This window comes from Capricornis sumatraensis, chromosome 11 (genome assembly GCF_032405125.1).
Source record: "Capricornis sumatraensis isolate serow.1 chromosome 11, serow.2, whole genome shotgun sequence".
NCBI lineage: Eukaryota > Metazoa > Chordata > Mammalia > Artiodactyla > Bovidae > Capricornis > Capricornis sumatraensis.
Genome location: NC_091079.1, coordinates 27,873,710 through 27,900,977, shown reverse-complemented (window position 1 = coordinate 27,900,977; position 27,268 = coordinate 27,873,710). Strand labels below are relative to the sequence as shown.

Below are 27,268 nucleotides of genomic sequence, written 5' to 3'. Positions count from 1 at the left end.
AGCACGTCTATTCACACATAGTGAAACTTCAGCAGATGGTTTTGTTGTCAGTTGGCTACGTGAGATTTCAACTCAGCTGTGCCGGTTCCAAAATCTTGGTTCTATCCTCGGATTCACAAGTCTCCCTTCTCAACAAGGGCTCTTGGTGAAATCACACCCTCTGATCCTTGTATCTCTTCTAATTGACTCTTTTCCCTTCTGAAGCGCATCTGGAACACAGCTGTGAGGCTACAAGCAGAGCATTGTCCTGTGGAGATGAGGCAGGGTTTCTGTGTGTCGTCTTGGGGGGCTAATCTGGATGGTCCCCTGGGAGGGCAGTGACTCAGGGGCACCAGTGGGAGTGTCTGCCTCCCGTGACTCCATCAGGCAGGGCTGTCTTGACCTACGCAGTACCTGCTGCAGGAGCAGGAGGCTTTGTTTGCAATTCCCATGGGGTCAGTTACATTCACCCTCTTGCCTCAAGGCCAGGCAAATGGCTTTCCTTTGGAATTACCTGCAGGCAGCCTTCATGCCAAATTGGCCCGTTAAGAAGAATCCCAGGGAAACTGTCTGGATTTTCCATTTTCGTTCTGGACAACATTCGCTCACTCATTCATTGCAAGATCTTATTATAGAGCTAGTTCTCTATGGATATTTTCCTAAAGTAACAAGTTGCATCTTATTTCCTTCCCCACTTCCTTTCCTTTCTTCCTTCCTCTTTCTTCCTTCCATCTCTCTATCCATCCATCCATCCTTCCATCCATCCTTCTATCCATCCATCTTTCCATCTATCCCATCCAAACTTTCAAAATGCAATTATGTGTCAAACACATAATGTGAAATACTCAGGGAACCAAAAGTCATAGGCCTACTTTCAAAGAGCTCACAGTCTAGCTGAGGCAGGGTTAAGTGAAAAGGCAGCTAAAATATCACGTGAAAAGCCTTTTGCATCACAGTCGGGGAAGTCAGAGAAGGCTTGCTGGGCTAGCAAAGGCTGATGAGTAGAAATTGCTGCTTGGATAAGAGCAGACAAGCAGTGGTGTGTATGTATGTGTGTGTATATGTGCCCCTGTGTTTAGGGTGCTAAAGTGATGGACACTCCAGAAATGGAGACTAGTGCTAAAGCAGGCAGTTAGGAAGTGCTGTGGCTTTTATGGGGCCAGTGCACACGCAGAGTCAGATACGACTGAAGTGACGCAGCAGCAGCAGCAGCACGTGGTTCGTGCAGTTGGAGAATAGGGGTGTGGGGAATGTGGCAAAAGATGGAGCCGGAGTGGTCGGCGGGGACCAGCATGGAGGTGCCTGGGGGCACAGCAAGGGGCTTGGTCTGGTGGGGTCACAATGGGGGAATTTTCAGTTGGAGAGTGACTGGGCCAGGCCAGGGGTGGGCTTGAGCAAAGCAGGCTAAGGAGGGAAGGAGTGTCCCCTGTCCTCAGGTAATTTTCTTCAGCACGAATGTAGCTGCCTGATTTGGGGACCCTGGGATCCGGTTGGCAGGAGGGATGCCATAATCCCAAAGCTTTGCAAAATTCACAAACTTGGGCCAAATGGCCTCATTTTACAGAGGAGGGAACTGAGGGTTCAGGGGTTTTCCATGAGGGGATTTAACTGAAGGATAAACACCCTATTGTTTCTGTGAAGAGGACCCACCTGCTAGAGGAGGAGGCTCATCATGATGTTTACAAGGGTTCGTTTGGGTGGAAAAGACACTTGACGTCAGAGATGGAGAGAAACACAGCACGGCTTCCTTGTGCGTGGTCGAGAGCCCTTAAGTTTATGGCAGCAAAGATCTCAGCTTTCATTTTTCTGCCCCTTCGGCTGCACCCGAGGTTGGGAGGCAGCAATTCAGGCTGGCTGCACAGGTTTTGTTTTCCTTCAGCAATGAACTTGGAGACTACTTTAAAAAAAAAACTCCCCAGCACGGAGGTAAAAATACTAGAGATGATCAACAATGTGACTCATAGAGGTAACGAAACTCCGCTCTGAGCGAGGGTGTGCATGGCGCCAGGCAGGCCGGAAAACACACCGTTCTGTTTCCAAGATGGGCCTGGGTTTCTGATTTTCTCAGAAACACTACACGCGTATGCATACGCAGGAAAGCGGCTGTCAGATCCATGCGGGCTCCGTTCTAGCAGGTCCCACGTGCATGGGCTTCATTTCTTCGTCAAAAGAAGGTGGTTGAATTGGTGGGTGGAGAAAAGGCTTTGGTTTGGTGAAAATGGGACTGAGATCCCACCCATATCTCCTCGCGGCCTGGTTGAACCTGACCTTGAACATCAGTTTTCTCCAGACTAAAATGGCGCTGATACCTTTTCCATAAGGTGGTGACAGTGAAAGGTGGCTGGTGACACACCTGGCACTGTGCTTGGCATATTCTATGACTTTACTTCCCCACTGCCCTTTGCAGTGGGCAAAGGGGCATCATGCATGGATGTCCTGAGGCTCCGCTTTCTCATCTGTGAAATGGGGGTAACATGCAAACTCCCATACGTGCAGAGGTGATGTACATGCAGGAGGTACACAGAGGAGTGCCAGGCACTAAGACAGTGCTCTCAAGAGCGGGCATGCTTTTGACTCCCACCCTCCCTGAGTAACAGCTCACTTCTTCCGGAAGTTACTTGACAAACTCTCAGGAGCCCAACCCTGGACCAAGAAAAAAGGCAAGAGGGAACCTCTTTCTGCCATCCCTTGTCTGAGCTGTCTGAATCAATGTGGCCAAGTTCATACCCTTGCTGGGGAGCAGAGCTCTTGGCTGCCAACTTAGAGCCTTTATGAGGCGGGCACCTGTCCAGTTTGGGTTTCTGTTTCCCAGCTCGTATCCTGTTGGAGGAAGCGCAGTAGGAAGGGCTGCAAGTGTTAGAGGCAGAGGCACAGAAGGCCCTGGGCGTCTGCAGACCGACAGGGGCGCACAGGCAGGAAGCGAAGGAGGGGAGGGAGGCGTCCAGGGTGCCAACAGGAGCAGGGCCCCACTCCCAGGGTCACACCTGGGGTTTCTGAGGAACTCAGAGCCTCAATACCCGGACCTCGAGGGCCTCTGTTGATCCCATGCCCTGGGCATCTCACCTCCCGGTGGCCCCAGGTCTCAGCCCCGCCATCACTGAGTGACCCAGAGGAAGAGGCCATGTGAGTGGAGTGAGACGGTGCTGGATGGTTGAGATCACCCCACAGGGAGGGCACCCTGTGTAGAGAGAGCAGGAGTTGAGGCTACAAGGAACAACTTCCTTACCTGTAGACTGTGGAGTCTGCATTGTGGTACCTGCTTTCTGCACATCACTACCGCACTCCAGTGGGATAACATAATGAACCCCTCTTTTGCAGAGAGGGCTTTCTGGGTGGCTCATTGCTAAAGGATCTGCCTGCCAGTGCAGGAGATATGGATTTGATTCCTGGATCGAGAAGATTCCCCTGGAGAAGGAAATGGCAACCCACTCCAGTATTCTTGCCTGGGAAATCCCATGGACAGAGGAGCCTTGCGGGCTATAGTCCATGGGGTTGCAAACAGTTGGACATGACTTAGTGAATAAACAACAACAAAATGTTATAGAGGAGAAAATGGAACCTCAGAGTAATCCACAGTCATTTAGGCACAGGGAGGAAGGGGACTTTATTGGGTCTGTCTGACCTCAAAGTTTGCACCCCGCACTGTTCTCCACCGTGTTCCCATAGCAACCTACGGATGGGTGCTCATCTTTAAAGTTCTCCAACTTCATCTCATGACATCCTTCTCTTTGTCCACTAAGCTCTAACTCAGTAAGCTGGCTCTGTTTGGCTTTTCTCTTTCCATTCCTTGAAGAATCCAAACTTATTCCTGCCTCAGGATTTTTGCACTTGCTGTTCCCTCTGTCTGAAATTCTCTTTTGCATCCTTGCCTGGCTTACTCCTCACTCATCAGGTCTCACAGTTTGTCTCTCAGAGGGGCCTTCCTCACTATCCTGCCCTCTGCTCCTGCTTCATCTCACTTGTATCTGACAGTCTTGTCAGACACCCTTTCATCCTACCAGCCCATCAACTCCTGGAGAGCAGGAACCTTGTGGACCTTCTTCATGGCTTATCCTCGACTCTTGGAGCTGGATGCACAGTGCATTCTCAGTGGGCATTTGCTAAATGAATGAGTTCTTGTCTGATTTTGGAATTTCACAGATCCAGTGCATTCTGAGCTTGTAATTGTACAGCAGGTGTCTTGTTTTTTAACCTCGTTGCTCTGTTGATCTCTTCCAGTCAAGTGTCCGGAAGGAAGCTATTTTCAAGATGAGCGGTGCGTTCCCTGTCCTGCTGGATTCTACCAAGAACAGGCAGGGAGCCTGGCCTGTGTGCCCTGTCCTGAGGGCAGAACTACCGTTTATGCTGGAGCTTTCAGCCAGACTCACTGTAAGTCCTCAAGGTCCTGCCACGAAAGAGAAACCCTACAGTGCCACGCGAATACAGCAGGACACCTCAGCCTCGGTACTCCTGGAAGCTGGAGACAGACAGTTCTTCATTTGGGAGGGCTGTCTTTTGTGTGAGAGGATGTTTATTCAGCAGCATCACTGGTCCTTACCTGTCAGATCCTGGAAGCACCTCCTTCATGCACACCGAATTGTGACAACCGAACTGTCTCCAAACAATGCCAAGTATCTCTTAAATAGGGGGCAAAATTGTCTACCCTTGAGCACCTCTGGGTCCATAGCATAATCAAAGGGGCACCACCTTTGAATGTCTCTGCTCTGTTAAGACCCTAGGCCAGACATTTCACTAGTGTTGTCTCAGTCAATCCTCCCAATTCTCCTTTTAGATAAACATTATGAGCTCAACTTTTACGTGTAAGAAAGCCAAGACTCATCTGATGAAACTTAGCTAAAGTCACTCAACTAGTGTGAAAGTCGCTCAAAAAGTGATATAACTGGCCTTTGATCTTGGTATTGTCTGATTCTGAAACTTCCGATTTTTGTAAGTCAGTGTTATCAGATTTAGAAGTGGAAGATGTTTTCCACCTACGGTCACCACCGCCGTATAGCTCATATTCCCTTTCTGGGCCCGTGGATCTGTGTGTACGGCAGCCTTCCCGTATGTCATGTGATTTCACTTGGTCTATTTACTTACCAGTCACCTGGGGAGGGTCGGGTTTTCCCTCGCAGGGACCCATAACTTGCCTCGTTGTACATCTGTTCATGATAGTCTGAAATGGTGTCAATGTGAGGCAACCATGGCTACTACTATTTGTAATCTGAGTTGTGTTTGGAGTTGTAAAATAGTTAATCAGAAGAGATCAAGTCCCCTTCTGTGATAGAGGAGATCTTCTTTGGTCAGGAGAGCAGTGGAAATAGGGCGGTATTTCCAAGGAAGTAAGATCAGAGGAATTCCTGAGGCTGGAAGTCCGGCATCCCTTTTAGAGAAGAGATTCTTCCCCGGGAACACAGCATCCTTCATGTCCACACGTGGGTTCCAGTCACTGCAGTCTGGGATGATGTGAGGTTCTGTCACATGGCCCAAGGGATCCTTTCTGGGAAGGGGTTCCCTGCCACGTGCTGGTCCTTATTTGTGGAGGGCATGCTGCATACACACGCAGTGGGCAGCTGAGCAGGAGGTGGGGGCTCGGGACCCCCGCCCCAAATGCATTTGCTCCCCTTTGCTCCCCACTCTCCCTTCTACTGTTGTGACCTCGGCCGAGTCACCTCCTTTCTCTGAACGTCCACTTCCAGACATGGCGGATCAAGACCAGATACGTATTTCTATTATAAATCACAGTATCAAAGCCCAGGGTGGGCAGGGCAGGCTTGTGTTATGTGTCAGATGCTGAGCAAGACACTGGGATATAACAGGAAGCAGACCCAGGTGAGGTCCCTGCCAGCTGGGGAGGGAGGCAGACAGCTGCGAACCAGTCGTTCTGCAGACTGATGGAAATAATCATCACACTCCTGGCTCTGAGCAGAGGTGCGGGTCCAGAGGACAGGGTGTGACACTCAGGCATCAAGGGATGTCAAGGGACTTCCCTGAGGAAATGAGGACTGGGTGGCAAAGAGTTAACTCCCCGAGAACTGGGGAGAGCTAGGCACCAGGAGAAGAACCAGGGGGCAGAGTCGGGGTCAGGGTCCAGAAAATGGTATCAGAGCCAGTGGTATCCACTGATGTGGACACACAGGTGCAGCTGGAGGGTCAGATGGGTGGGTCCAGGTCACAGAGGCCCTTGTGGCCCAAAGGCAAGCCCAGACTTTGTCCTTAAGTCAGGGTGGGGACACTGACAAGTTTGAGGCTGGGGGAGTGTGTCTGGCTCAGACATGGGACTTGGATGTCTGATCAAGGACTGGGAGCCAGGCAGATAGGGGACCCCAGAAGCACAACACTGATAGTTTGTGTTTTTTTTGGCCATGCAGAGCCAGGGATCAAACCTCTACCCCCCCGCCATGGACGCATGGAGTCTTAACCACTGGTCCACCGGGGAAGTCCCAGTGACACTGATGGTTGTATTCATGTTTGGTTCCAGGTGTCACTGACTGTCAGAAGAATGAGATGGGCCTGCAATGTGACCAGGATGGCCAGTACCGAGCCAGCCAGAGGGACAGGACCAGCGGGAAGGCCTTCTGTGTGGACGGCGAGGGGCTGAGGCTGCCCTGGACGGAGGCAGAGGCCCCGCTGGTGGATGATCAGTGTCTAAGTACGTGCAGGCCACTCCTGGGGACAGGGTGTGCGATCCCACCAGGCTTTCTAAAATGAGAGAGACACACAAGATGTGTTTGTCTCCAACCTTTTATTTTGAAAACTTCTAAACTACGTAGGTGTTGAAAGATTAGTAGGATGAAAAAATATTCGTCATCCAGATCCAAAAATTGTTATTGTTTTGCTCTCTCTCTCTCTCCTTTAATCACTGGGGAAAAATATTTCCGACATCATGAAACCTCACCCCTAAGTACTCAGCCTCACGAGAAATGAATTTAAAAGTCATTCATCTGCTGAGGTTTCCTTTCTTGTGGGCAGCTTGCCCCCAGAAGTGGTCAGTGTTTCTCCCTCAGTGGGATGTTAGGGGAAGACCCGAGGGCCAGTCCTTCTTCCAGAACTTACTTGCTGGGTGACCCAGGGCAAATTGCTCAGCTTCTCTGAGCCTCATCACTCCAGCAGCCTCCTGCTCACTTCCTGAGACACAGTGAGGGTCAATATCATCCTATGAAAATGACAAACGTTCACTGAGCCCAGCTCTTCGATGAGATAATGGATGCAAAAGCCCCGAGTGAGCCGACAGGTGTCCTACAGTCCCAAGTGTAACGGGACGGGGGTCAGAACTAGTTTAATCCCAATGGTGCCCTTTACGGGTCTTGTAATGCTGGGCAAGTCCCCTTCAACAGTTTCCCCATCTGCAAGATGGAGATGAAATGGCTTAGCAAAGAACTAATAAATGCCGAAGATTTGTGCAGATGTGTCCATGAACAAACTTTCATGTCCATGGATAAAATCTCATGGCAAATCCAGGGAAAATCTTTATTGCTTTTTTCCACAATCCCTCCTCTTGGGCAGAAACAGCAGTCAGGGGAGTTAGAGCTTTAAGGACAGTTAGAGCTTTAAGGACTCAGTTAGGCAGATCTTTGCTCTCTTTTACAAATGAGGGAGAGAACGTTCTCAGAGGGAAGGCCACTTACCCAAGGACCATGGTGATGGCTGCTGTTCTGGGTGCTTGCATCTTAACTCCAGCCCTCTTTGCATCCCTACCACCAGCTCAGCTGTGTGGATTGTAACGGACACTTTGTAAAGCATTTCTTGGCTTGCTCTGGCCTGCATTCATCTGGAGCAGAAAAGCTCATTCAATCAGTGGCATCAGAAACGTTTACAAGGAACACGGCTCAGCTTTGCCAACTTTGATGACGCCTCCCTGAGGTGCTGTAGGAATAGCCTCCAGATAGGTCCTCCGAATCTCTGGCTTCCTAAGCAAAGTTCCAAACTTACTCAGCACGAATACTAGAGACACAGTGAATGAATGGCTCTAATTATCTGGGCTTCTTCAGAACTTATGCTTCTTAGGTGGCTCAGTGGTAAAGAATCCATTTGCCAATGCAGGAGATGCCGAAGTCACAGGTTAGATTTCTGGGTTGGGAAGATCCTCTGGAGGAGGAAATGGCAACCTACTCCAGTATTCTTGCCAGGACAATCCCACGGACAGAGGAGCCTGGCAGGCTACAGTCCATGGGGTCACAAAGAGCTGGACACGACTGAGCGACTGAGCATGCACGATCAGAACAATCTCCTAAAGGGCGCCTAAAGGAGGGGGATTTTCCCATCACTTGAACTCCTGTGGCCGGTTTCGCAAGCTGTGGAGGAATCGTGACCAAATAGGGCGATGCGCTTTGATGCTGACCTTTAATGCTTTTCCCAAGACATCTGCAAATATGTTACGTATGTAAATTTGTAAATAACTATGAGGCATGTGGGATATTACAACAAGAGGATGTATACGTTTGCATCCTAACTCAGTATTCCAAGGACTCCTTGGTAACTCAGTTCATAGATTGCTTCCCTTCTCTTTGTCAATGAGTTTTTTGTTAGAGCTCTGCAATGTCGAGATCCCCATCACTGTGGTGTCTCTTAGGTGAAACCCAGCAGATTCTGTAACTGAAGTGCTGAACTTACCGCATTTATGGCTCCTGAGACTACTTTAATTGGAAACTGAAAAACTTTTCAAATTTTATTTAGTCCCCTAGAAGGCTGTGAGCTTCTTGTCCATACCAACCAAGCCTTAGGGACACTGGGCTGAGTGTAAGATGGTATTTGCTGGACTGGAGCTTCTGGTCCCTATAAACAAAATATCAAGGAGTACAAAAAAATAAAGAAGAAAGGAGGAGATGGGAAGGGCTGATTATGGTCTGAGCACATGAACTTGGCCACTTCTAAGATCAACGAGGGCCACTTTGTAAAATGAGTTTTTCCCATCAAAGTTTCTGAAGGCTTAACGCCTGTCATTTCTATTATATTAATACCCACCTCTCCAATTCCCACTCCAAACACACTTTTTTCCCCCCTACACTTATTATGAAAACTGAGACCAGGTTTCTTAGGATGGCCTTGAATGTACTGACATGATGAAAATCAACTCAGACACGATCTCGTTTTTAAAGCAATGGGTGTGTGTGAGAATGAGGGCTTACATGTGTTGTGCTTAGTTGCTGAGTTGTGTCTGACTCATACATATTTATCACCACATCTTCAAAAAAAATCAGTACTCATGTACTTCAGGGCTTATTTTTTGATAGTTACCTGTAAAATATTGGTGCTTTTGAGCATTTTGGCTTGTAAAATGAGTTTTGTTCCTTGAGAGCTAGTTACCTGCCATGGTTTCTTTGCTTGGTAAAGGGTGAGTTCCAAGTTTCATAGCCTTGAGAAATTTTATTTCTTTCTCCTCTCTTGTCCAGTTCCATGAGCTCGTGACTCTGTCATTGTGACAGATAGGAGTTCAGGTGTGTTGATGGGACCCAGAAAAACAGATGCTTACATGTCATTTAGACAAGTGCTATCATAAAAATGTCTGAGCTACATGATGCATATTCAGACTTACCCGAACCCATGTGCACGTTTTGTCTTTTAAAAATAATTTACTTCTTTCCAGGAAGAGATCAAGTTGTTTAAAAATAAACATGAGATATCATTATAAATAAAATATTTTATTTGAATCATTATAAATAAAATAATTATGAGATATCATTAGCATTCAAAGATAAGGACAAGGAAATATAAATTTATGTAGAAAATCAGTATCAATGTGAAAAAGGGAGTTGTGAGGATTAACATATATCAGATATTCTTCTTACTTCCAGACAATGAGATAAAAAAAAGGAGACATGATGAGCAATAGCTCTGTGTTCGCTATGAGTCAGCTTCTGGAACTACCCTTCAAAGGGAATTTGTCTTTTTGGAGCACCCGTGTGAGCAAACGCAATGGGTGGGAAGTGACTTCTTGACTTAAATCTCCTTCTGGCTTCTCTGCAGAGACCCCAGACTCTTCAGAGTCAAGTTTCACGGATATGCTTACATTTCAGTGATGCGGAAATTTGAGAAGCTTCCAGAATCTAAGGTGATCTTCAATGCTGATGTGGCTGTGATGGTCAGGTTTGAAGTTCCTGGTTCTGAGCCCTCACTGATGCAGTGCTTGGCAGGTGAGGGGCAATGGGGGGCCGGGCACGTGGGTGGTGCCATAGGAATACATGGTGCTGATCTTGCAAGACATGTTAAGCACAACCTTCGAGATCATAATCAAATATACTTCTTCAGAAATACTCTGTAAATCAACTGATTTCCAAAATGTACATCTAACTCATCATTTTAGTTCTGAGTTTATAGTGCATCTGCTGCCTGCCAAGAATGAGGCTCGGCCAGATGTTAAGGGAGAAGCCCTGAGGGACATTTGTTCTTTGTAGAGCATTTAGTCCAGCTCAGGAGATGCAGCTGTCTATTTCAAGGATGAGGCCAGAGATGAATAATAACAATTACCACATATTGAGCATTCATCTTTACAAGAATTTTCTCATAATCCTCCAGTCCTCCACGAGTAGTCATTGTTACTGTGTGTGTGTGTGTGTGTGTGTGTGTGTGTGTGTGTGTTTGAGGGGCAGGGAGTAGGCGTCTGTGTCTGTCTGTCCTCTGTATCGCCTGAGAGACAGGTGGGTGATTGTCCCCTGGTTCTTGCAGACTGTGCACTGGACGAGGCCTGCAGCTTCCTCACGGTGTCCACAGCAGGATCAGAAGTGTCCTGTGATTTCTATGTTTGGGCAAGTGACAACATCGCTTGCATGACTTCCGATCGGGTGAGTTGTGGCAGCCACATGGAAGTTCTGTCTTGTGTCTGTCCTACATCAGAAATGCCTTCATTGAATCAACACCACTCTGAGCAGATGATGGAATGAGATTATCAGTAAGTGGTCCCATGTTACTTCCATTTCTTCAAAATGATGGGATTTTGGGAAACTGAAACTGCAGGGGACCGGTGATGGCTCAGGATGAAGCTGACATAGGGACTATTCATCTGAGCAGCATCATTTCCTGACAGATTCATCAGGAGAGGGTCATAGTAATGAGCCCCTTCCCTCTGCCCCCCACCAGCTTATCTCACTGGGCAGCTTGGGTCACTGGACACACCAGGACATTGTCCAAAGTCCCAAATACCATCTGAGTCCCGGACTCCAGCATTCTTTCTCATTGTAGAAGTAAAACATGATTATAACTTTAAAAAGGAAAAGAAAAGTTAAATATTAGAACCACATGAAATTGTTCTTTCTATAAGTCAAAGCTGGTAGGGTATTGGCAGTTTTAGCAGATCATGGGATCAGGGCTCCTGTAATCTGGGACCTAAAACTCAGATCCTTCCCACCTGCAGGAATGTTTCCTGCTTAAAGGCCTTTCTTCCCTCTCCATACCACCATGTGTTCACCAAGTTTGCTTTTTATCTAAAAAGCAAGAAGAGTGATTGCTTTCCAGTAGCCTTTGTTTTAGCTTCTGCCCTCCCCAAATTCCCAAAACTGAACTGGGAAACTCAAAGTTGGGTAACTTTGGAGGAGGCAAAGTACTAGAAACAAGACACAAATGAATATAGATTTACCCTACCAAACCCACATAGCAAGAGCGCTGGAACTAGAGATCAGAGATAAACGAGAACGACATGATTTACAGAAGTCAAACCTCCTTATTTTCAAGCTAAAGAGTCTTCCCCTGATCCTCACCATGTATGCCAAAGTCTTCCACAGGCTGGCCCCTGCCTCTCTCTCTCTCCCACCCACCACCTGCCTCCCATCCCTGTAACAGACAGTCCCTGAGAACCACTGGACCTAGTTAATCAAAACACCTGTGGGATCCCAGGTCTCCATCTCTGCCATATCCTCTGCTTAAAATCCCCCTTCTCTTGTTTCCACCTGACAAACTTTTATTTATACATCAGAATCCACCTGGATTCACTTTTTCTGGGAAAATTTTCTAGCTTCTGTTTCTCAGTAGAATTAACCTCCCCTGATTGCCATCTCCCCAGAACACCTAAACTGGCAGTGTTGCCCAGGGGCTGTGTTTGGGAAATGAAATCCAACCGGGATTCTTATCCCTCCACTCCATAATTAGCTGTGTGGATTTTGCAATCAACTCATCCTCTTTAAGCATGTGTTTCCTTATTTTAAAATGCACATATCAATAACACCTACCTGATAGAGCTGTTTTAGAAGTTACAAGAGATAATCCTCCCCCCACCTCACACACAAAGAATTAAGCCCTCCTTTTTCAGGGGTAATTATCTCCTCTTTTATGACAAGTATCTTTGCAGCTAACACTCTGGCTGGAATTTGCTGCTTACCTGTCTGTGCGATCCAGTAGAAAGCGAGAAATTAAGGAGGAGGGTTCCTCTCTTATTTATCTCTGTAGCCCCTGAGCCTAACCTTGGGTAGAGTTTGGTCAACGTTTGCTGAATTTATTATTACGTTAAATACCACAGGATTTTAATGGAGCTTCTTTCCATCTTCAGAGTGAAGACGTGTTGGGGACCTCGCAGACCACCAGCTTTGGAAGTCTTCAGTGTCAGGTGAAAGTGAGGAGCAGGGAAGGAGACCCTCTAGCTGTGTATCTGAAAAAGGGTAGGTTGATGAGCTGGATGGCTGGCAAGGGGGGCGGGGTGTGGAGGTGGCGGGGTGGCCCACTGGCTTCACGTGATCAGTGTTTGGAGCTTCTTTCCCACAGGGCGAGTTTAGAGGGGGGCCACATTGCCCCCGGCCCCGAGGGACGGGGGAGGCCCTCCTGCTGTTGAGAGGCTGAGTTGCAGAGCAGACACAAAAGCTACAGGCAAAGTCAGCTGAGTCCAGCCCTGTGCCCCGTGCAGACCCATGAGCCTGCCTGTGATACGGGGGCATTCCCGTGGGCCCTGAGCTCCTTGCAGCTGCCTGTACCAATCCTCCCTCTCAGGGAACTCCACCCCACCCCCTTTCCTCTCTATTCTCCCTGGAAGCTCACAAGCAGTCCAGGCCTCCACGCCCAGCACTCGGGACCGCCTCCCTATGTAGTGTGCATGCGCAGTACCACTGAGCCGTCCCAGGTAGCGCTAATTGTAAAGAACCTGCCTGCCAAGGCGAGAGACATAAGAGACCCAGGTTCAATCCCTGGGTTGGGAAGATCCCCTGGCGTAGGAAATGTCAACCCACGCCAGTATTCTTGCTCAGTAACTCAAGGTAAGGCCGAGATTCTGCCTTTCAAATAGCTTCTCAGGGGCGCCAAAGCTGCTGGTTCATGGACCGCGTTTTGAGTAGCAAGGGCTTCTCATAATTTATAGTTTATGGCTCACTTCCCCAAACATCCTTTCATTCCTCCCCTCACAGAGATTCTCCGAGGAAGGTGAAAACGGTATCATAATCCCTGTTTTACAGATGAGGAAACTGGGGCTCAAAGTGATTAAGATAGTGGCCCAAGGTCGTACGTATTGCTAGAAATCGGGCATCTGGGTTTGAGCCTAAGTGTGTCTGAATCCCCCATGTGGCCTCACAGAGGGGGGCGTCCTCACACAGGGTGACACTTCTTGGTCACTGTAGCACGTGTGAGAGGAGCGGTGGGCCTCTCCCAAGAATCCTATGACATGCATATTTCTACCCTGTCCACGGGGCCACAGTTAGGCTCTGCCCGTGAGCTGTGATACCTTTGCTAGTCAGGGCTCCCTGGCCTCGTTTCCCGCGGTTTAGGGTGAGGGGCTGGAGCCCACCTGATGGGTTGACCCTGGCCCTGCTGCCGCCAGCTCTGTGATCTTGGGCAGGTTCCTTGGCATCGCAGGCTGCTGTGCGTGCATTAGTCAAACAGGAGTTGCAGGTGGACCGAGGTTGTTGGGAGGTGGGAAAGAGGGTGCTTTAGAATGATGCGATGCTTTTTAAACAGTGTGAGGCATGTGGTGAAGAGCTAGTGCAAGTGGAGGTTCCTACCATCCTTGTCACTCTTGCCAGTGGTTTCCCAAAGACCCACGGCTGTGGCTGTGGACAGGAAGACAGGGCAGGGAGCCTAAGCGAGGACTCGGGGGTTGGAATGAAGGTGGCAGGCGTGTCACTCCCCTAGGTCCTTGGCTCTGAGCAGGCAGCCTGGCCACCAGCAGCCAGAGACTTGCTCTGTGAGCTGCTGGCATTTGCAGAGAGGATCGGTCGGCCCGGGGCCCAGTGCCTCAGCTGACCTCAGTAGCAGGCCCAGTCCACGGCAGGGACAAGCGACTGTGTCCTTTTGTCTCTGGTCCTTCTTTAGCCTAATACCTCCATCCTGTCTTAAATGAGAGCTCCCCTGGGAGAATGGAGTCCAGCAGGGCTCTGTTTCCTCTGATCTCGGGCCAGGGTTTTAGAATTTCTGCCCCAGTGTTTATTCCAATTATTTTTACTACCCGTTTTGAAAAATGACAGAGCACAGAGATCATTTTCTGAAAAAGAAAACCCAAATAAAACAAGTAACCCCTCTCAAAAATGTTCTTGAAAACTCTACTTTGGCCTTTTATCATTTTTTAAAAATGCAATTGTATTTCTTTTTAAGTGTTTGTTATTTTTTTTCTCATCTTCTGAAAGTTTATACTTTGGAGGAAAATTGCAAGGGAAATTGTGGAGCTTCTTTGCTGCCAAACTAAATCAAGGACAGAACTGTTTTCTGTCCTTTTTTTGTTTTGCTTTTTATTTTTTCAAGCAGAAGACGCACAGACCCAGCCATTCTGGATTGTGGTGTAATGGAAAGAGAAGGGAGGTAGGGGTAAACTTGACCTGAGTGCAGACTCACCTCCAGCTTACTAGTTCTTTGATCAGGAATGCCTTCTTTTACTTTCTGTAAAAGTGGGAATACAGTGCCGCAGTTGAGGTAGAAAGGACACGGTTTCTGAAGGTCTCTTGAAAACTCCGTGGCGCCCAGTAGGTAGTCAGCATGTCCATCCACACGCTGGAGCTTAGGGGACCTGGAAGATGGAACAACTTGGCTTGTCCTTCAGGGCCATCCTCTGCCCAAGTCCGTGGTCTTGACCATGGAGGAGGAGCCACATGCTTTTTCAGAGTCAAAGGGAGTCAGGGCCTGAGGGTTCCTTGGAGATTGTCTGGCCCTCGTTTCACAGAGGAAGCCTAGAAACAGGAAGGTCACACTCCATCCCGGGGACCCAAGACTTCAGGCCCCGCCTCCCCCAGCTCAGGAGGATCTCCCAGACCTGCTCCATTGCTCAGGACTCGGCCACCGTGTGGGTGATCCCAGCAAGGCACACCCCATATGCGTCTACCCAGCACCCGTGGTAGGATACGCACTTCAGCAGGTGCTATGGATGCAGCTGTGATCAAGATCAGAATCACAGCTGATAGAGGAATTGATCCAAGAGCACTTCAGAGGGTGATAAGTGCTTTGATGAAAATGAAATAGGACATTGGGGTAAAGAAGGATGTAAGGTACCTGGAAGAGACACATTCATGGAGAAGAGAGTGGAACAGTGGTTACTAGGGGCTGGGGGAAGTGGGATGCAGAGAAAATGTTTGATGGGGACAGAGTTTCGGTTGGGAGGATGAAAAATGTTCTGGCGGTAGATGGTGGTGATGCTGCAGATCCTGAGAATGTACCTTTTTGCCTTTGAACTGTACACTTAAAAATGGTTAACATGGTAAATCGTTCATTATGTACATTTTATGACAATTTAAGAAGGAAAAGAAAAATGGACATGAACTGCTTTGGGTGCTCAGCGAAGGAACTTCAGAGAAGGGGGATGTTGGAACAGAGGATGGGGAGGGGCCCACCTGTCCATATCTCAAGGCAGGAGGTCCTCTGTGCAGGGCTGTGTGGAGGATGCCCTGTGAGCTGAGACGTGGCCCTACCGTCCAGGCAGCACTCTCTGCAGGCGTGGAAATGTTCCATAAGTCTCTGCTGTCCAACATGACAGCCGGTAGCCGCGTGGCCACTGGGCACTTGGAATGTGGCTGTTGCAACATGACTCTGGTGAACTGGAATTGATATTCGAGGAGTCACACATGGCTGGCTACTCACCTCTGACAGCAGGACTGGGCCCAGGAATCACAGCTGGTGTGGGAGCGGTTGCTGTCCCAAGTGGCTTAACCGCTGGGTGAAGGATGGCAGAGCCTTAGTAGAGGCACAGACAGAGTGCAAGAGAGATGGAGGGAAAGAGGTGAATTCTAACCCAATAAAGCTGGGACGTGGGCTCTTTAAGTTAAGCTGGGCTTTGGTGCAGGATGGGCCTGGCCCAGTTAGAGGGTAGTCAGGCAGCAGGGGCTGAGGGAACCAGGGCTTGGAGGAAAAGATGCTGGCTTCTTTGGACACTTGTAATATACCCGCTGAGTGTTAGCTAAGGGCCAGGTTCATGGATCAGCCTTTTAATTTCCAGTCTATCTTTTCATCCACTCAACATCATCCGCAAGGGTTACATGCCTGGTTACAGGAGGGGAAGCTGAGGTTTTGAGGACCTAAGAACTCACATGCCTGGGGTGCTGTGAAGATTTGCACTTGGGTCTGTCTGGTTCTGAAGTGTGCACTCTCGGCTGTAAGGTCTCCCCCAGCTTTAGGTGCGTGAGTTGGTTAAGACCTGGTGACCTGCTAGGCCACTGGGAGGTCAGGGTGATCCAGAGCACAGGCTCTGGTGTTCTTCCTGCCACCGATGAGCTGTGTAAACCTAGGCCAGACTGCTCACTTGCTAAGGCTCTCTTTCCTCAAATGTAAAATGGATATTATAATAGAATGGACATTTTGTCTCTAGTGAAATATATATGTATATATATATCTGATTAAAACCCCTCATATTTGCAAAACGATGCTCTAAAAATAACCAGGCTTATGGGAAAACTAGACTGAGGGACAGAAGAAACCCAAACCATGCCACTTCTAGCCAGAGGACTGACAAAAACAATAGCAGTCTTATTTAAAAATGTTAGCAAAACTTAAAAAAAAAAAGACATACTGAATCCATCACAAAGAAATGCTACCGTAAATGTGAAGGGCAGGGTAGCTTGATGGTAGAGGGAAAGGGGAAGGTTTGAGGATGCTGAGCTGTGGCAACGAGGGCCAGATGCTCAAAGAGAAGGGAGAATTGCAGTCGTCACTTCGAAGACAGAGCCACTGGCCCGTCTGAGGCAAGAAGAAGCCCGTGGGCTGATGGGTATCACGTAGCGCTGTGTGTCTGCAGCTTGCTCTTTAGCTGCCTGTGTAAATGCCACATTGGCCTGTGGTTTGATGGCACAGGGCAGGGACACGCTGGGGACACTGCAGATCAACCAGTGTGACTCAGCATCGCAGCAGCCAACCTGAGTGTGTTACAGAAAAGCTCAGGATGGCAGAGCAGGCCAAACCAAACTCGAGAGTGACTCAGCGTCGCAGCAGCCAACCTGAGTGTGTTACAGAAACGCGCATAATGGCAGAGCAGGCTGAACCGAACTCGAGAGCACTGAGCGTGCAATGAGGTTGTCTGGGTAAAGCGTGTGGTCTGGTGTCTGTGTACAGTTAGAGCTCAAAAGATATTCACTGGTGATAAAACCATAATAAATGCCCGTTCTCCACATCTCCCCTGCACACCCTCCAAGGTGTAGCGGGCGTTTGTCTGGGTCTTGGGGCCACGTCTCCATGCTCTGCACACACGGGAGGTCCAGGGCTTTTAGGACACAGAGGGCAACTCTCTGGACCGAACTCTGTACCTGTTGTGGTCAGAGGGTTCACTGTCGTTTGACCAGCACAGTCTGCATTCCTTTTACAGCTCGAAAAAAGTTTATATTTCTGCTTTTCTCCCAGGCCAAGAGTTCACCATCACAGGTCAGAAAAGATTTGAACAAACTGGTTTCCAAAGTGCACTCTCTGGAATGTACAGCCCCGTCACCTTCTCAGCCTCAGGAGCCAGTCTGACCGAGGTCCATCTCTTCTGTCTTCTCGCCTGTGACAGTGATTCCTGTTGCGATGGCTTCATCCTTGTGCAGGTCCGAGGAGGTAAGGTGACAGTGGGGGCCAGAGCCTCCTCCCTCTTCCATGACCTGTGGTCTGTAAAATTTGAGGAAGGCATGGGGTTGCCAAAGCCAGTATGCACAGCACGGGGAATGCCGTAGGAAGCAGCAGGCATGAGGGGACCACCGTCATTTAGAAGGTGATATTTACAAAATGAGGGACAATTGTGACCCTTCCAACAGGTCATGTGCTGGCTGCTTCACATGGCAACATCACGTTTCTCCTTGCTGCTATTTTCAGGGGAAGTATTTCAAGCTCCATTTTTACGAACTGAGAAACTGAGGCTCAGAGAATTTAAACCAGCTGCTCCTGGTCACCCAGCTTATGACTCATCCAAGTGTGTGTGGAGCTCTGCTGTGTACCAGGCTTGATACACATGGCAGCATGAGTGTCTGAGGCCTTGGGAGGCTTGAGTGCAGAGGAGGAGGATATCGAGGGGACTTGACGGTCAGGGAGGGCTGTCTAGAAGAGGAGAGGCTTAGTCCAGGCTTTGCGGACTGGGTAGTGTTTAGAGGGCTTCCCAGGTGGCTCGGCAGGTAAAGAATCTGCCTGCCAATGCAGGAGACCCAAGAGATGTGAGTTTGATCCCTGGGTTGGGAAGATCCCCTGGAGGAGGAAACGGCAACCCACTCCAGTATTCTTGCCTGGAGAATCCCATGGGCAGAGGAGCCTCGTGGGCTACAGTCCATGGGGTCGCAAAAGAGCTGGACACGACTCAGTGACTGAGCACAGGCACACGTACAGTGTTTAGAGGCGTGTGCACAGGCACACCTCGTTTCACTGTACTTCACTTAGCTGTGCTTTTGCAGATGCTGTTTTTTACAAATGGAAGGTTTATGGCAACTCTGCATCAAGCTAATCTATTGGTGCCATTTTCCAGCAGCTTTTGCTCACTTTGGGTTTCTAGGTCACATTTTGGTAATTCTTGAAATATGTCAGGTTCTTTCATTATTATTTAACTTGTTATGATGATCTGTGATCAGTGATTTTTGATGCTACTATTGTAGAAAGATTACAGCTCACTGAAGACTCAGAAGATAGCATATTAAAGTACTTTTAAAGTACAGTACGCACGTTGTTTTCTTAGACGTAATGCTATTGCACACTTAGTAAACTACAGTACAGTGTGAACATAACTTTTATATGCACTGGGAAACCAAAAATTCATGTGACTCACTTGATTGCAACATTCACATTGTTGTGGTGGTCTGGAGCCAGACCCGCAATAGCTCTGAGGTGTGTCTGTGTATGTCTCTATATCAGCCTGTATTTAGGAACCCTGCAATTCAAATCCAGATGACTTCTGGCTTCTTTAAACTAAATGTTTTTTCTGAGGACACCACAATTCTCCAGATGTCCAATTACTCAGCAGACCATAGGGTTTTTCAGGTTGGAAATGTTGATTTCATTTTCCTTAGGATCATATACGGAATAATTATTTTGTTCCATGGAGCCATAATCGCACACAGTCCTTTATTTTCCATGACATTTCTGGCTAGCAGCTTACCTGCCTTCCCCTCCAGTGTAACCCTGATCTGTGAATTATGTGGATTTGAACAGCGACCTTGAAATGCTGCAAGTTAAGCTTTTCTTCAAGACACACATCAACCATCAGGCAGATATGTTTCCCAGTCTTGTCTGATGGGCAGACCTGGAATTTTAACTTGTGAAGTTTGGCTGGGTCTGCTCGTGACCAGGAACAGAATCCTCTTCCTGCTGTCTGGCAAGGCACTTAATTTCTAGAACAGTCTCCCTGCTCCCTAGTCCCCTCCTCCCGGGCAAGGCTCCCACCCCCGCCAACCTCCCACCCTGAAATGTCTTTGTTTCTGCTGATAATTATTAGTGAAAACTCATGAGACTTCCAGACCTATATTCACGAGCCTCCTTGTACCTTGACAAGCAGCTGAAGCCACTGGGAAGTGGGGTTCAGCGACACTTGCGTGGCCTGAGGCTCCTGGCATCTAACTGAAGCCAGCCTGCAGATCAGCAAAGTGATTTCAAATCTCCAGCTGGCGCCCACCTGTCAGACACCTGCAGTGCTCACTGAATGCTAGTTAAAGAAGAAAGCAGCATTTCTCTTCTCAGCTCTGAGGGGCGGAGGGAAGACACAACCTGCCTCCTGTTTAAGTCCGTGATTCTCATTCTTGGTTTATGAGACGGGCAGCCACAGAGCTCAGGTTCCTCTGGGCTCTCTGCAGGCTCTTATGTATCCCTTCTGCCCCGTTCTCCAGCTGGGACAAACCAGCCTCCCTTTCCGGGCCTCTGTTGCCCCATCTGTGAGATGAAGCGGCCTCACCAGCCCAGGGATTCTGGGATTCAGCTGTGCGTTCACTAACATCACGGGTGGTGATGTTCATAAGGGTTCATTCCCAAGTGCACCCCGCCTCCACTGACCTGCACAGATTGTGGAGTCAGCACCTCTGTGATTGGTGCTGAGGAACAAGCATTTTCAAAGCCCTTTCTGTGACTTTGATATGATGGTCTAAGTGGTTTGAGAACCACCGAGTGAGTTAGTGGGTCCCTGAGCTAAACGTTCACCACCGAGATGCTGTTGACAGTAACGGTGACGGTGATTTTTAGCTACTCAGGTAAAAGTGGGGCAGGAGAGAACAAGACGTCAAATTTATAGGCCGGACATTGGTGAGTCATCTATTTTGGAGCCATTTTGGTGAGAGAAGTTTGAAGCGTTATCTGCATTTGGACATAAATTAGGATAATGGAGGGGATGGGAGATGTGAAGTGGTGTATTTCCATTTTATTTTCCCCCAGGAGAATCTGAACAACTGTACTACCTAATAGGATTATGTATCCAAATTGGTATATGGTATATAAATTATATACCATATAATGGTATGTATGGCATAAATTGTATACCATGTAATGGTGTATATGGTATAAATAATATACCATGTAATGGTGTAAATGGTATAAATTATATACCATATAATGCTATATATAGTATATAAATTATATAAATTGGTATATAGTATATAAACTCATTTGGTATATAAATTACTTAATTTCTAAATTCAATAAACTTAAGCAATGTACTTATATGAGGCCTAATTTCCTCATCTGGAGAAGGAGGTAAAAAATAATAAGAATTAAGAGAATTAATATTCTTAAAACACTGACCATAGTGGCTGACATGTCACAGGCATCCATCCCAACATTTGATTTACCTTTATTGATCTAACTAAAATCACTATCAAATTCAGTTGGGGGGCAGGTAGGTCTTTCTGCTACTAAATAAAGTCGTAACATTGGGGCAGCTCTTTTAAGAGTCAGAGTTAGAAGATATATTCTAGACAGAGTAGTTCAATGGCTTCCACCTGCCAAATCTAGTGATGGATCCTCTCTATGCATCCCAGGGACACGGGTGCTCAGCCTTGGCTTGCATCCACCCAGAGATGAGAAGTTCATTTCCTACCAGGAAGGCTTGTGCCATGAGTGTACAGCTCCTGGATTTTAATAGTTCTGTACTTTCCTCTAAATACTCCTTCCTTGGACTTCCTTGCCGGTCCAGTGGTTAAGACTGTGCATTCCAGTGCTGGCTGTGTGGAGTCAATGGCTGGTCAGGGAACTGAGACCCCACATGCCGCATGGGGCGGCCAGAAAAATAACAATAATATATAAATTAAAAAAAAAAATCCTGAGCTCTTCAAGATTGATTGTGTGTGTGAGAGAGAGAGACACAGAGAGAATGAGAGATGGTGCAGGGGTGGGGGGCACTGTTTATTTCCTTGGGCCTTAAAAATGTGGGAAGTGGAGACAGGGGACGCTGGCAGTAGGAGCCCTGGTCGTATCTGAGGTGTCACTGCTGTTGACCCCGTGAGGAGGAAGTGCCATGCCTCCTCTCTGGACTTGGCTGGTAAGACAACTGCAGGACGGTCGGGGAAGGATGGGCCAAGTCAAAAGCAGGCTCCTGAATTCCTGTGTCCGAGGACTGGTTCCCTGCCTGCATCCTATGAGCTTCTCAGGGCACAGACGTGCATCTCCAAGGGGCCCCTGCTTGGTCCCCATCACACCCACCTCTCCTCCGTCTCGTGACTCTGCAGGCCCCCTCCTCTGTGGGTTGCTGAGCTCCCCCGATGTCCTGCTGTGCCATGTCAGAGACTGGAGGGACCCTGCGGAAGCCCAGGCTAATGCTTCCTGTCCCGGAGTGACCTATGACCAGGACAGCCACCAGGTGATGCTGCGTCTGGGAGGACAGCAGATCGGGGGTAAGTGTCTGCCTTCACCCCGGGTGCGTTCCTTCACAGTGATCTGTGCTCACCAGCAGGGTCTGGTCCTCTGCTGGGAGCCCTCTCCGTACCCTGAGGAATTCATCCTTCTGAAAAGAATTTGTACCAAAATGCTGCGTAAAAAATAACCAGAGAGCATTTCAGCGGTGCTCTGTGAGAAGCGTGGTGCAGCTTTGGGGCCTCAGGTTGGCTCAGCGTAGGCAGGCTCAGTGGGACGGCTGCGCTGACCTTGGCCAGGCATGCTCACGTCCTGGGGTCGCTTGGCAGTTGGATGATATCGTTTGGACTTGACAGCGGTGGCCTGGCCCTGCTTCAGTGCCTGGCCTTCTAGATGAGCGTATTCTCCTGTGGGCAGAAGTGAGAGTGTGTGTGTGTGCTAAGTGGCTTCAGTCGTGTCCGACTCTTTGTGAATGGACTGTGTGTAGCCCACCAGGCTCCTCTGTTCATGGGATGCTCCAGGCAAGAATCCTGGAGTGGGTTGCCCTCCTCCAGGGGATCTTCCCAACCCAGGGATCCAACTCACATCTCCTGTGTCTCCTGCACTGGCAGACGGGTTCTTTACCACTAATGCCACCTGGGAAGTCCCAGGAGAGGGAGAGAACAGGGCAAACAAGCCGGTCCACTGAAGGTTGAGACTTGGGTCTGACACTGTCACCAAGACCTCATTGCGCTGTCCTGACCTAAAGTCAGGGCTGGGGAAACACTCCATTCTTTAGCAGGAGTGACTGCAGAGTCCTATGTAAAATGTGTGGATCCAAGGGGGCCAACTGGAACTGGAAGAACTGGAGCCAAAAATGAAATCTGTCTCCCAAATGAGTGTCCCCTGGGCAGATTTCCCCCTCTGACAGTTAAGGAATTCCAGGCGGTAACTGCCACACCTCCCACCCTTGTTAGAGGGGCACAAGGAACTGTGGGGCCCCTGACCTGGGCTCAACTGATGGAAATAACCCTTGAGCTGGCTCCTTAGTCTCCTGTCTTTGAGAAGCTCTTCTTTCTTTGAGAAGCTCTTCCAACCTTTTCCTTAAGTGTTGCATCTAAAGGTCACCCTGAGCTCATACACCCCACCTCTCATTTTACAGGGAGGAGCGTTAGCATCTGCAGCCCCAGCAGGCAGTCAGCTCTCTCTGCCTCCCCTGGCCCTGGGGGGCCTCCACCTGTAGATGTCTACCTGGGAGGGGCTGAGACCGCTCTGTCCTGAGTCAGGACGGACCACACCAGTGCACCTTAGTGTGGTCAGGACCAGCAGGCTCAGTATCACTGGGGGATCAGGAGAGATACGCATTCTCAGGCATCTTCAAACCCCCAGGGATCCTCTCTAACAGGCTGTCTGATGATGCCATGTCCACTAAGTCTGAGAAGCTCTGAGTAGGTGACCTGGAAGTTCTCTTCTGACCTTGAGAGATCGAGTTTACAGGGCCCAGTTGCTCACTCACCTCTTCGGATTCAGTGTGAGGTCGAGGGCAGCCTGTTCCATCTTATCTCCTCTCTGCTGTATTTATCTGCCAGCCTTTGAATGTCAGAACTGGACCCCGTGGTTCCAGTCCACCCTCTGAGTGGTGAGGGGCGAAAGCACATGCTGGTGTCAGCCAGAAAGAGGAGGGAGGGGGATGACCTGTCAAAAGAGCCGTGAGATCCCCTGGGAGTGGTCCTCTAAGGGCTGGCAGAGACCGAGGCCTGCCTTCTGCGGAGCAGGGAGAAGTTTCCGTGCTCTGCTTCTCAGTGTGCTGTAGCTCTTGGGGCTCTAATGGCAGTGAGCTCAAGGTCACCTCCTCCAAGAGCCCTCCCTGACTACCCACAGAGCGTATTCCTTCCTCCTCTGTGGAGCTTCGAGTGTGCTTCGTGCGCTGGTCTTTTAGGAAGTGCAGGGCAGTGAGCAATGCACTGAAACAGCCTTTGTCTGGAAGCTACCCTCCCTGGCCCAGCTGAGAGTTTGCCCTGTGGTGTTGAATTACAGCTTTGGACACTAGCTGTTTGGCCTTGAGCAAGCCAGTAAGTATCTGCAGGCCTGATTGCTAATGGGGTAATGACAGCTGCTCGCTCACTGGGTTGCTGTGAAGATGAAAGGAGAGGGTAGACAATAATAGTAGTCATAGAAATGTCTTCCATTGTGCTTACTAAGAGCCAGGCCCTGCTCCAAGATCTCGACCTGTTCTAACTCATGGATCCTCAACATGGTGCTCTGAGGGAGGCACTAGTGTTACCATTGTTCCCATTTTACAGCTGTAGACACTGAGGCAAACAAGTGAGGGCTTCCCAAGGTCTCAGAGCTTGTAAGTAGAAGGGTTGGGACCTGAAACCAGGCATTCTGCCTCCAAAGGCCTACAAAGTGACTTTCTTAACTGCTTCCTTATATCGGTACTTTCAGATGATACCCTTGTAGAACTTAGTAGTGTATTTGATGCAGTATTGATATTATATGATATCATTAAAAAATCTGTCATTTTTTGGTTACATTTTAAGAACTAGACTTATTATATAGTATATAATAAGATCTGTGTCTTATTAACTTCTGGATTCACTCTATGGAACATAAGACCTGGAATAGAGACTGCACATCGGACCTGTGGAATGCCTATTTACCAAAGCCTGGAAAAAAAATATTACAGAATTTGGTGGAATTCCATGAGGATTCATTTCTTTTGCAGTAAATAAAATCAAATAGTTTTTTTCTATGATGGAAAGTAAACATATGGGATCCGTTATTCTGAGAGGTAGCCCAGGGTGAAAATGAGCATTTGAAGAAAGACATATGATCTATTCGTGGATAATAAATCTGGAGTGAATTGCTTGACACAGAGCGTGTGCTTGGTCCAGCCCAAGAAGTGAAGACTGTGCTCTCATCTGGCCTCCCTGAGACGGAGTGATTACTTTTGAAGTTTTTTTCCAGGCCCCTGGGTGTATATGTATATCCTGGGGTCCAGGCAGAGCTTTATGAAGGGAACTCTTTGCTGGGAATTTCAGGCAGCCTCAGTCATATTCGTGATGTTCCAGATTGATGGTTGCTTTGTACACGGAGTGATTTGGAGGTCACCTCCAGTTGGGAACCGTAGGGCACAGATCCTACCTTTACACAATAGGAATTCAGCCTCAAGAACAATAGGAATTCAAACTCAAGAACAATTAACCCCTGAGAAAATAAACATAGGGATCAAAATTCTTACTAAAGTGCAAATAGCTGAAAAAATTCTTTCCTAATGGCAGATACTGATGAAAGGAAAGAAGAGTGAGAATTCCAGCTATCTGAACAGCTGATGGAGACAGTGTAGATTGGATTGGGAGAACGTGAGAGGGGGTAGGGGCAATAAAGAGGAACTCTATCCATCCCAGGGGTGGTTGAGGGTCAGCCTCTTCCTTCCATTTAGCAAATGGCTAGATGCTCATTAAAATACAGACTCTGGAATCAGACCTTGGGAGGCAAATCCCAATGTGAATGGTTACTCATTGTATGATCTCTCTGTGTCTTGGTTTTTCTAATGATAAAATGAGTTTTGTGGTGATTTCTGATGCTTGGGGAGGTTGGGAGCATCCTAGGAAGAATGCATGTGAAGCCCTCGGAGTACTGCCCAGATGGGCACTGGGTAGATACTGGAGATGCTGGAGCTGTGGTTTGCACTGAAAACATTGCAGCTGAATCCTGCTTCCTCCTCCCCGATCAGTTCCATAACCTTGTTCAAATCACCTAACACCCCCCAAACCTCAGGGTTTTCATCTGCAGAATAGTGGTGTGCTTTTTAATATTTTACACAATGAAGCAGGTCTTCCCAGGTGGCTCAGTGGTAAAGAATCCTCCTGCCAATGCCGCAGATGCAGGAAAATGGGGTTTGGTCTCTGGGTCGGGAGGATCTCCTGGAGGAAGAAATGGTTACCTATTCCAGTATTCTTGCTGGGAAAATCCCATCGACGGAGGATTACTAACATGTACTACAGGCTGAAGTTTAAGGTGTGGTTTTCTGAACCCCAAGTCCCTGGTCCCTCACCTGCACGTCCAACAGAGGCGCTCCACGGGACGTCTGGTTCGGAGGTCCACTCTCATCGGTCAGCTCACAGGTACGCTGAGGACCTGCTTTGGCAGGTGATCTGGTTTGTGGAGAATGAGTATTTACTTAGAAAGTGTTAGTGAATGGAACACCCTAAATTCAAATAGTAAGCACGTCAGTATCCGTGTTGCATTTTACAAAGCATTTTCCATCAGCTCAGTTGATCCGTGTTTGACAGCCTGGTGAGACCGAGGCCATCTGAGGCAGAAGCGTGAGGTTGTATCACACTTTTGCTCGTGGGAGTGAGGTTCAGAGCTGTGACATGTCACATTTCAAGAAGCTATCTTTGCATTAAGCACCGTGGCTAGGGCTTCAACTCCAGCTTCGGGGATCCGAGTCGTCAGGGGCAGCACTCACTGTCTGCTGAGATGGCCCTGCATCTCCTTGGCTGGAAGCAGGAAGTGCCTCAGCAGGATCTTCCTATGACAGCAGCAAGCTAAGGAGCCTGGTAACTGAAACTTTTGCTGCCTGGCCGTCTCTCTGGGGCCGCTGTCCTGCAGCCACTGGGTGCCTGCAGGGTGATGACCGTCAGCTACCAGCAGGCTCTGCTTCAAGATTCTGAAGGACTGTGGGGGAAGGGAACAAAAGGTGCAGGAGGCGCGGAGGGTCGAGCCTGCGCTGCCGTGCTGAGTCGGGGGTGCAGGACAGCGTGGGGAGGGGGGCTGCTGAGCTCACCCATCTGCCTCTCGTCCTGAGAAGCAGCTGGCTGTGAGGAGCCCAGCCAGGCAGTTGGATCACTGAGATGGGGAGAGTGGTTTCAGCTCTTAAGGGGCTCACAGGCTAGTTGGGGTGACTGATAGGGGCATTATTAAAGTGTAGTGGGCTTCCTATTTGCCTGTCTTAGGGACTGATGACAGATCCCTGGACACAGAATCCCCCTTAGCATGTCTTTACTCTTTTTTTTTTTTTAATGTTCTGTAGCACAATTTTGGGCTTCCCTGGTGGCTCAGTGAAGAGTTTGCTTGCAATGCAGGAGACTGCTTGCCAGTGCAGGAGACTCAGGTTCGATCCCTGGGTTGGGAAGATCCCCTGGAGAAGGAAATGGCAACCCACTCGGTATTCTTGCCTGGGAAATCCCAGGGACAGAGGAGCCTGGAG

At 48.7% G+C, this 27,268-nt stretch overlaps 1 protein-coding gene across 1 annotated transcript in view; it reads left to right on the top strand.

The window, feature by feature from the left end:
• Nucleotides 1-27,268, top strand: part of TG (thyroglobulin) — a 231,022-nt gene that overhangs the window by 43,665 nt on the left and 160,089 nt on the right. The window contains exons 21-27 of the mRNA XM_068983946.1: nt 4,198-4,347; nt 6,440-6,610; nt 9,975-10,091; nt 10,624-10,739; nt 12,437-12,545; nt 17,683-17,874; nt 21,948-22,112. Coding sequence (XP_068840047.1) covers nt 4,198-4,347; nt 6,440-6,610; nt 9,975-10,091; nt 10,624-10,739; nt 12,437-12,545; nt 17,683-17,874; nt 21,948-22,112 — 1,020 coding nt within the window. The remainder of the gene's footprint in view (nt 1-4,197; nt 4,348-6,439; nt 6,611-9,974; nt 10,092-10,623; nt 10,740-12,436; nt 12,546-17,682; nt 17,875-21,947; nt 22,113-27,268) is intronic.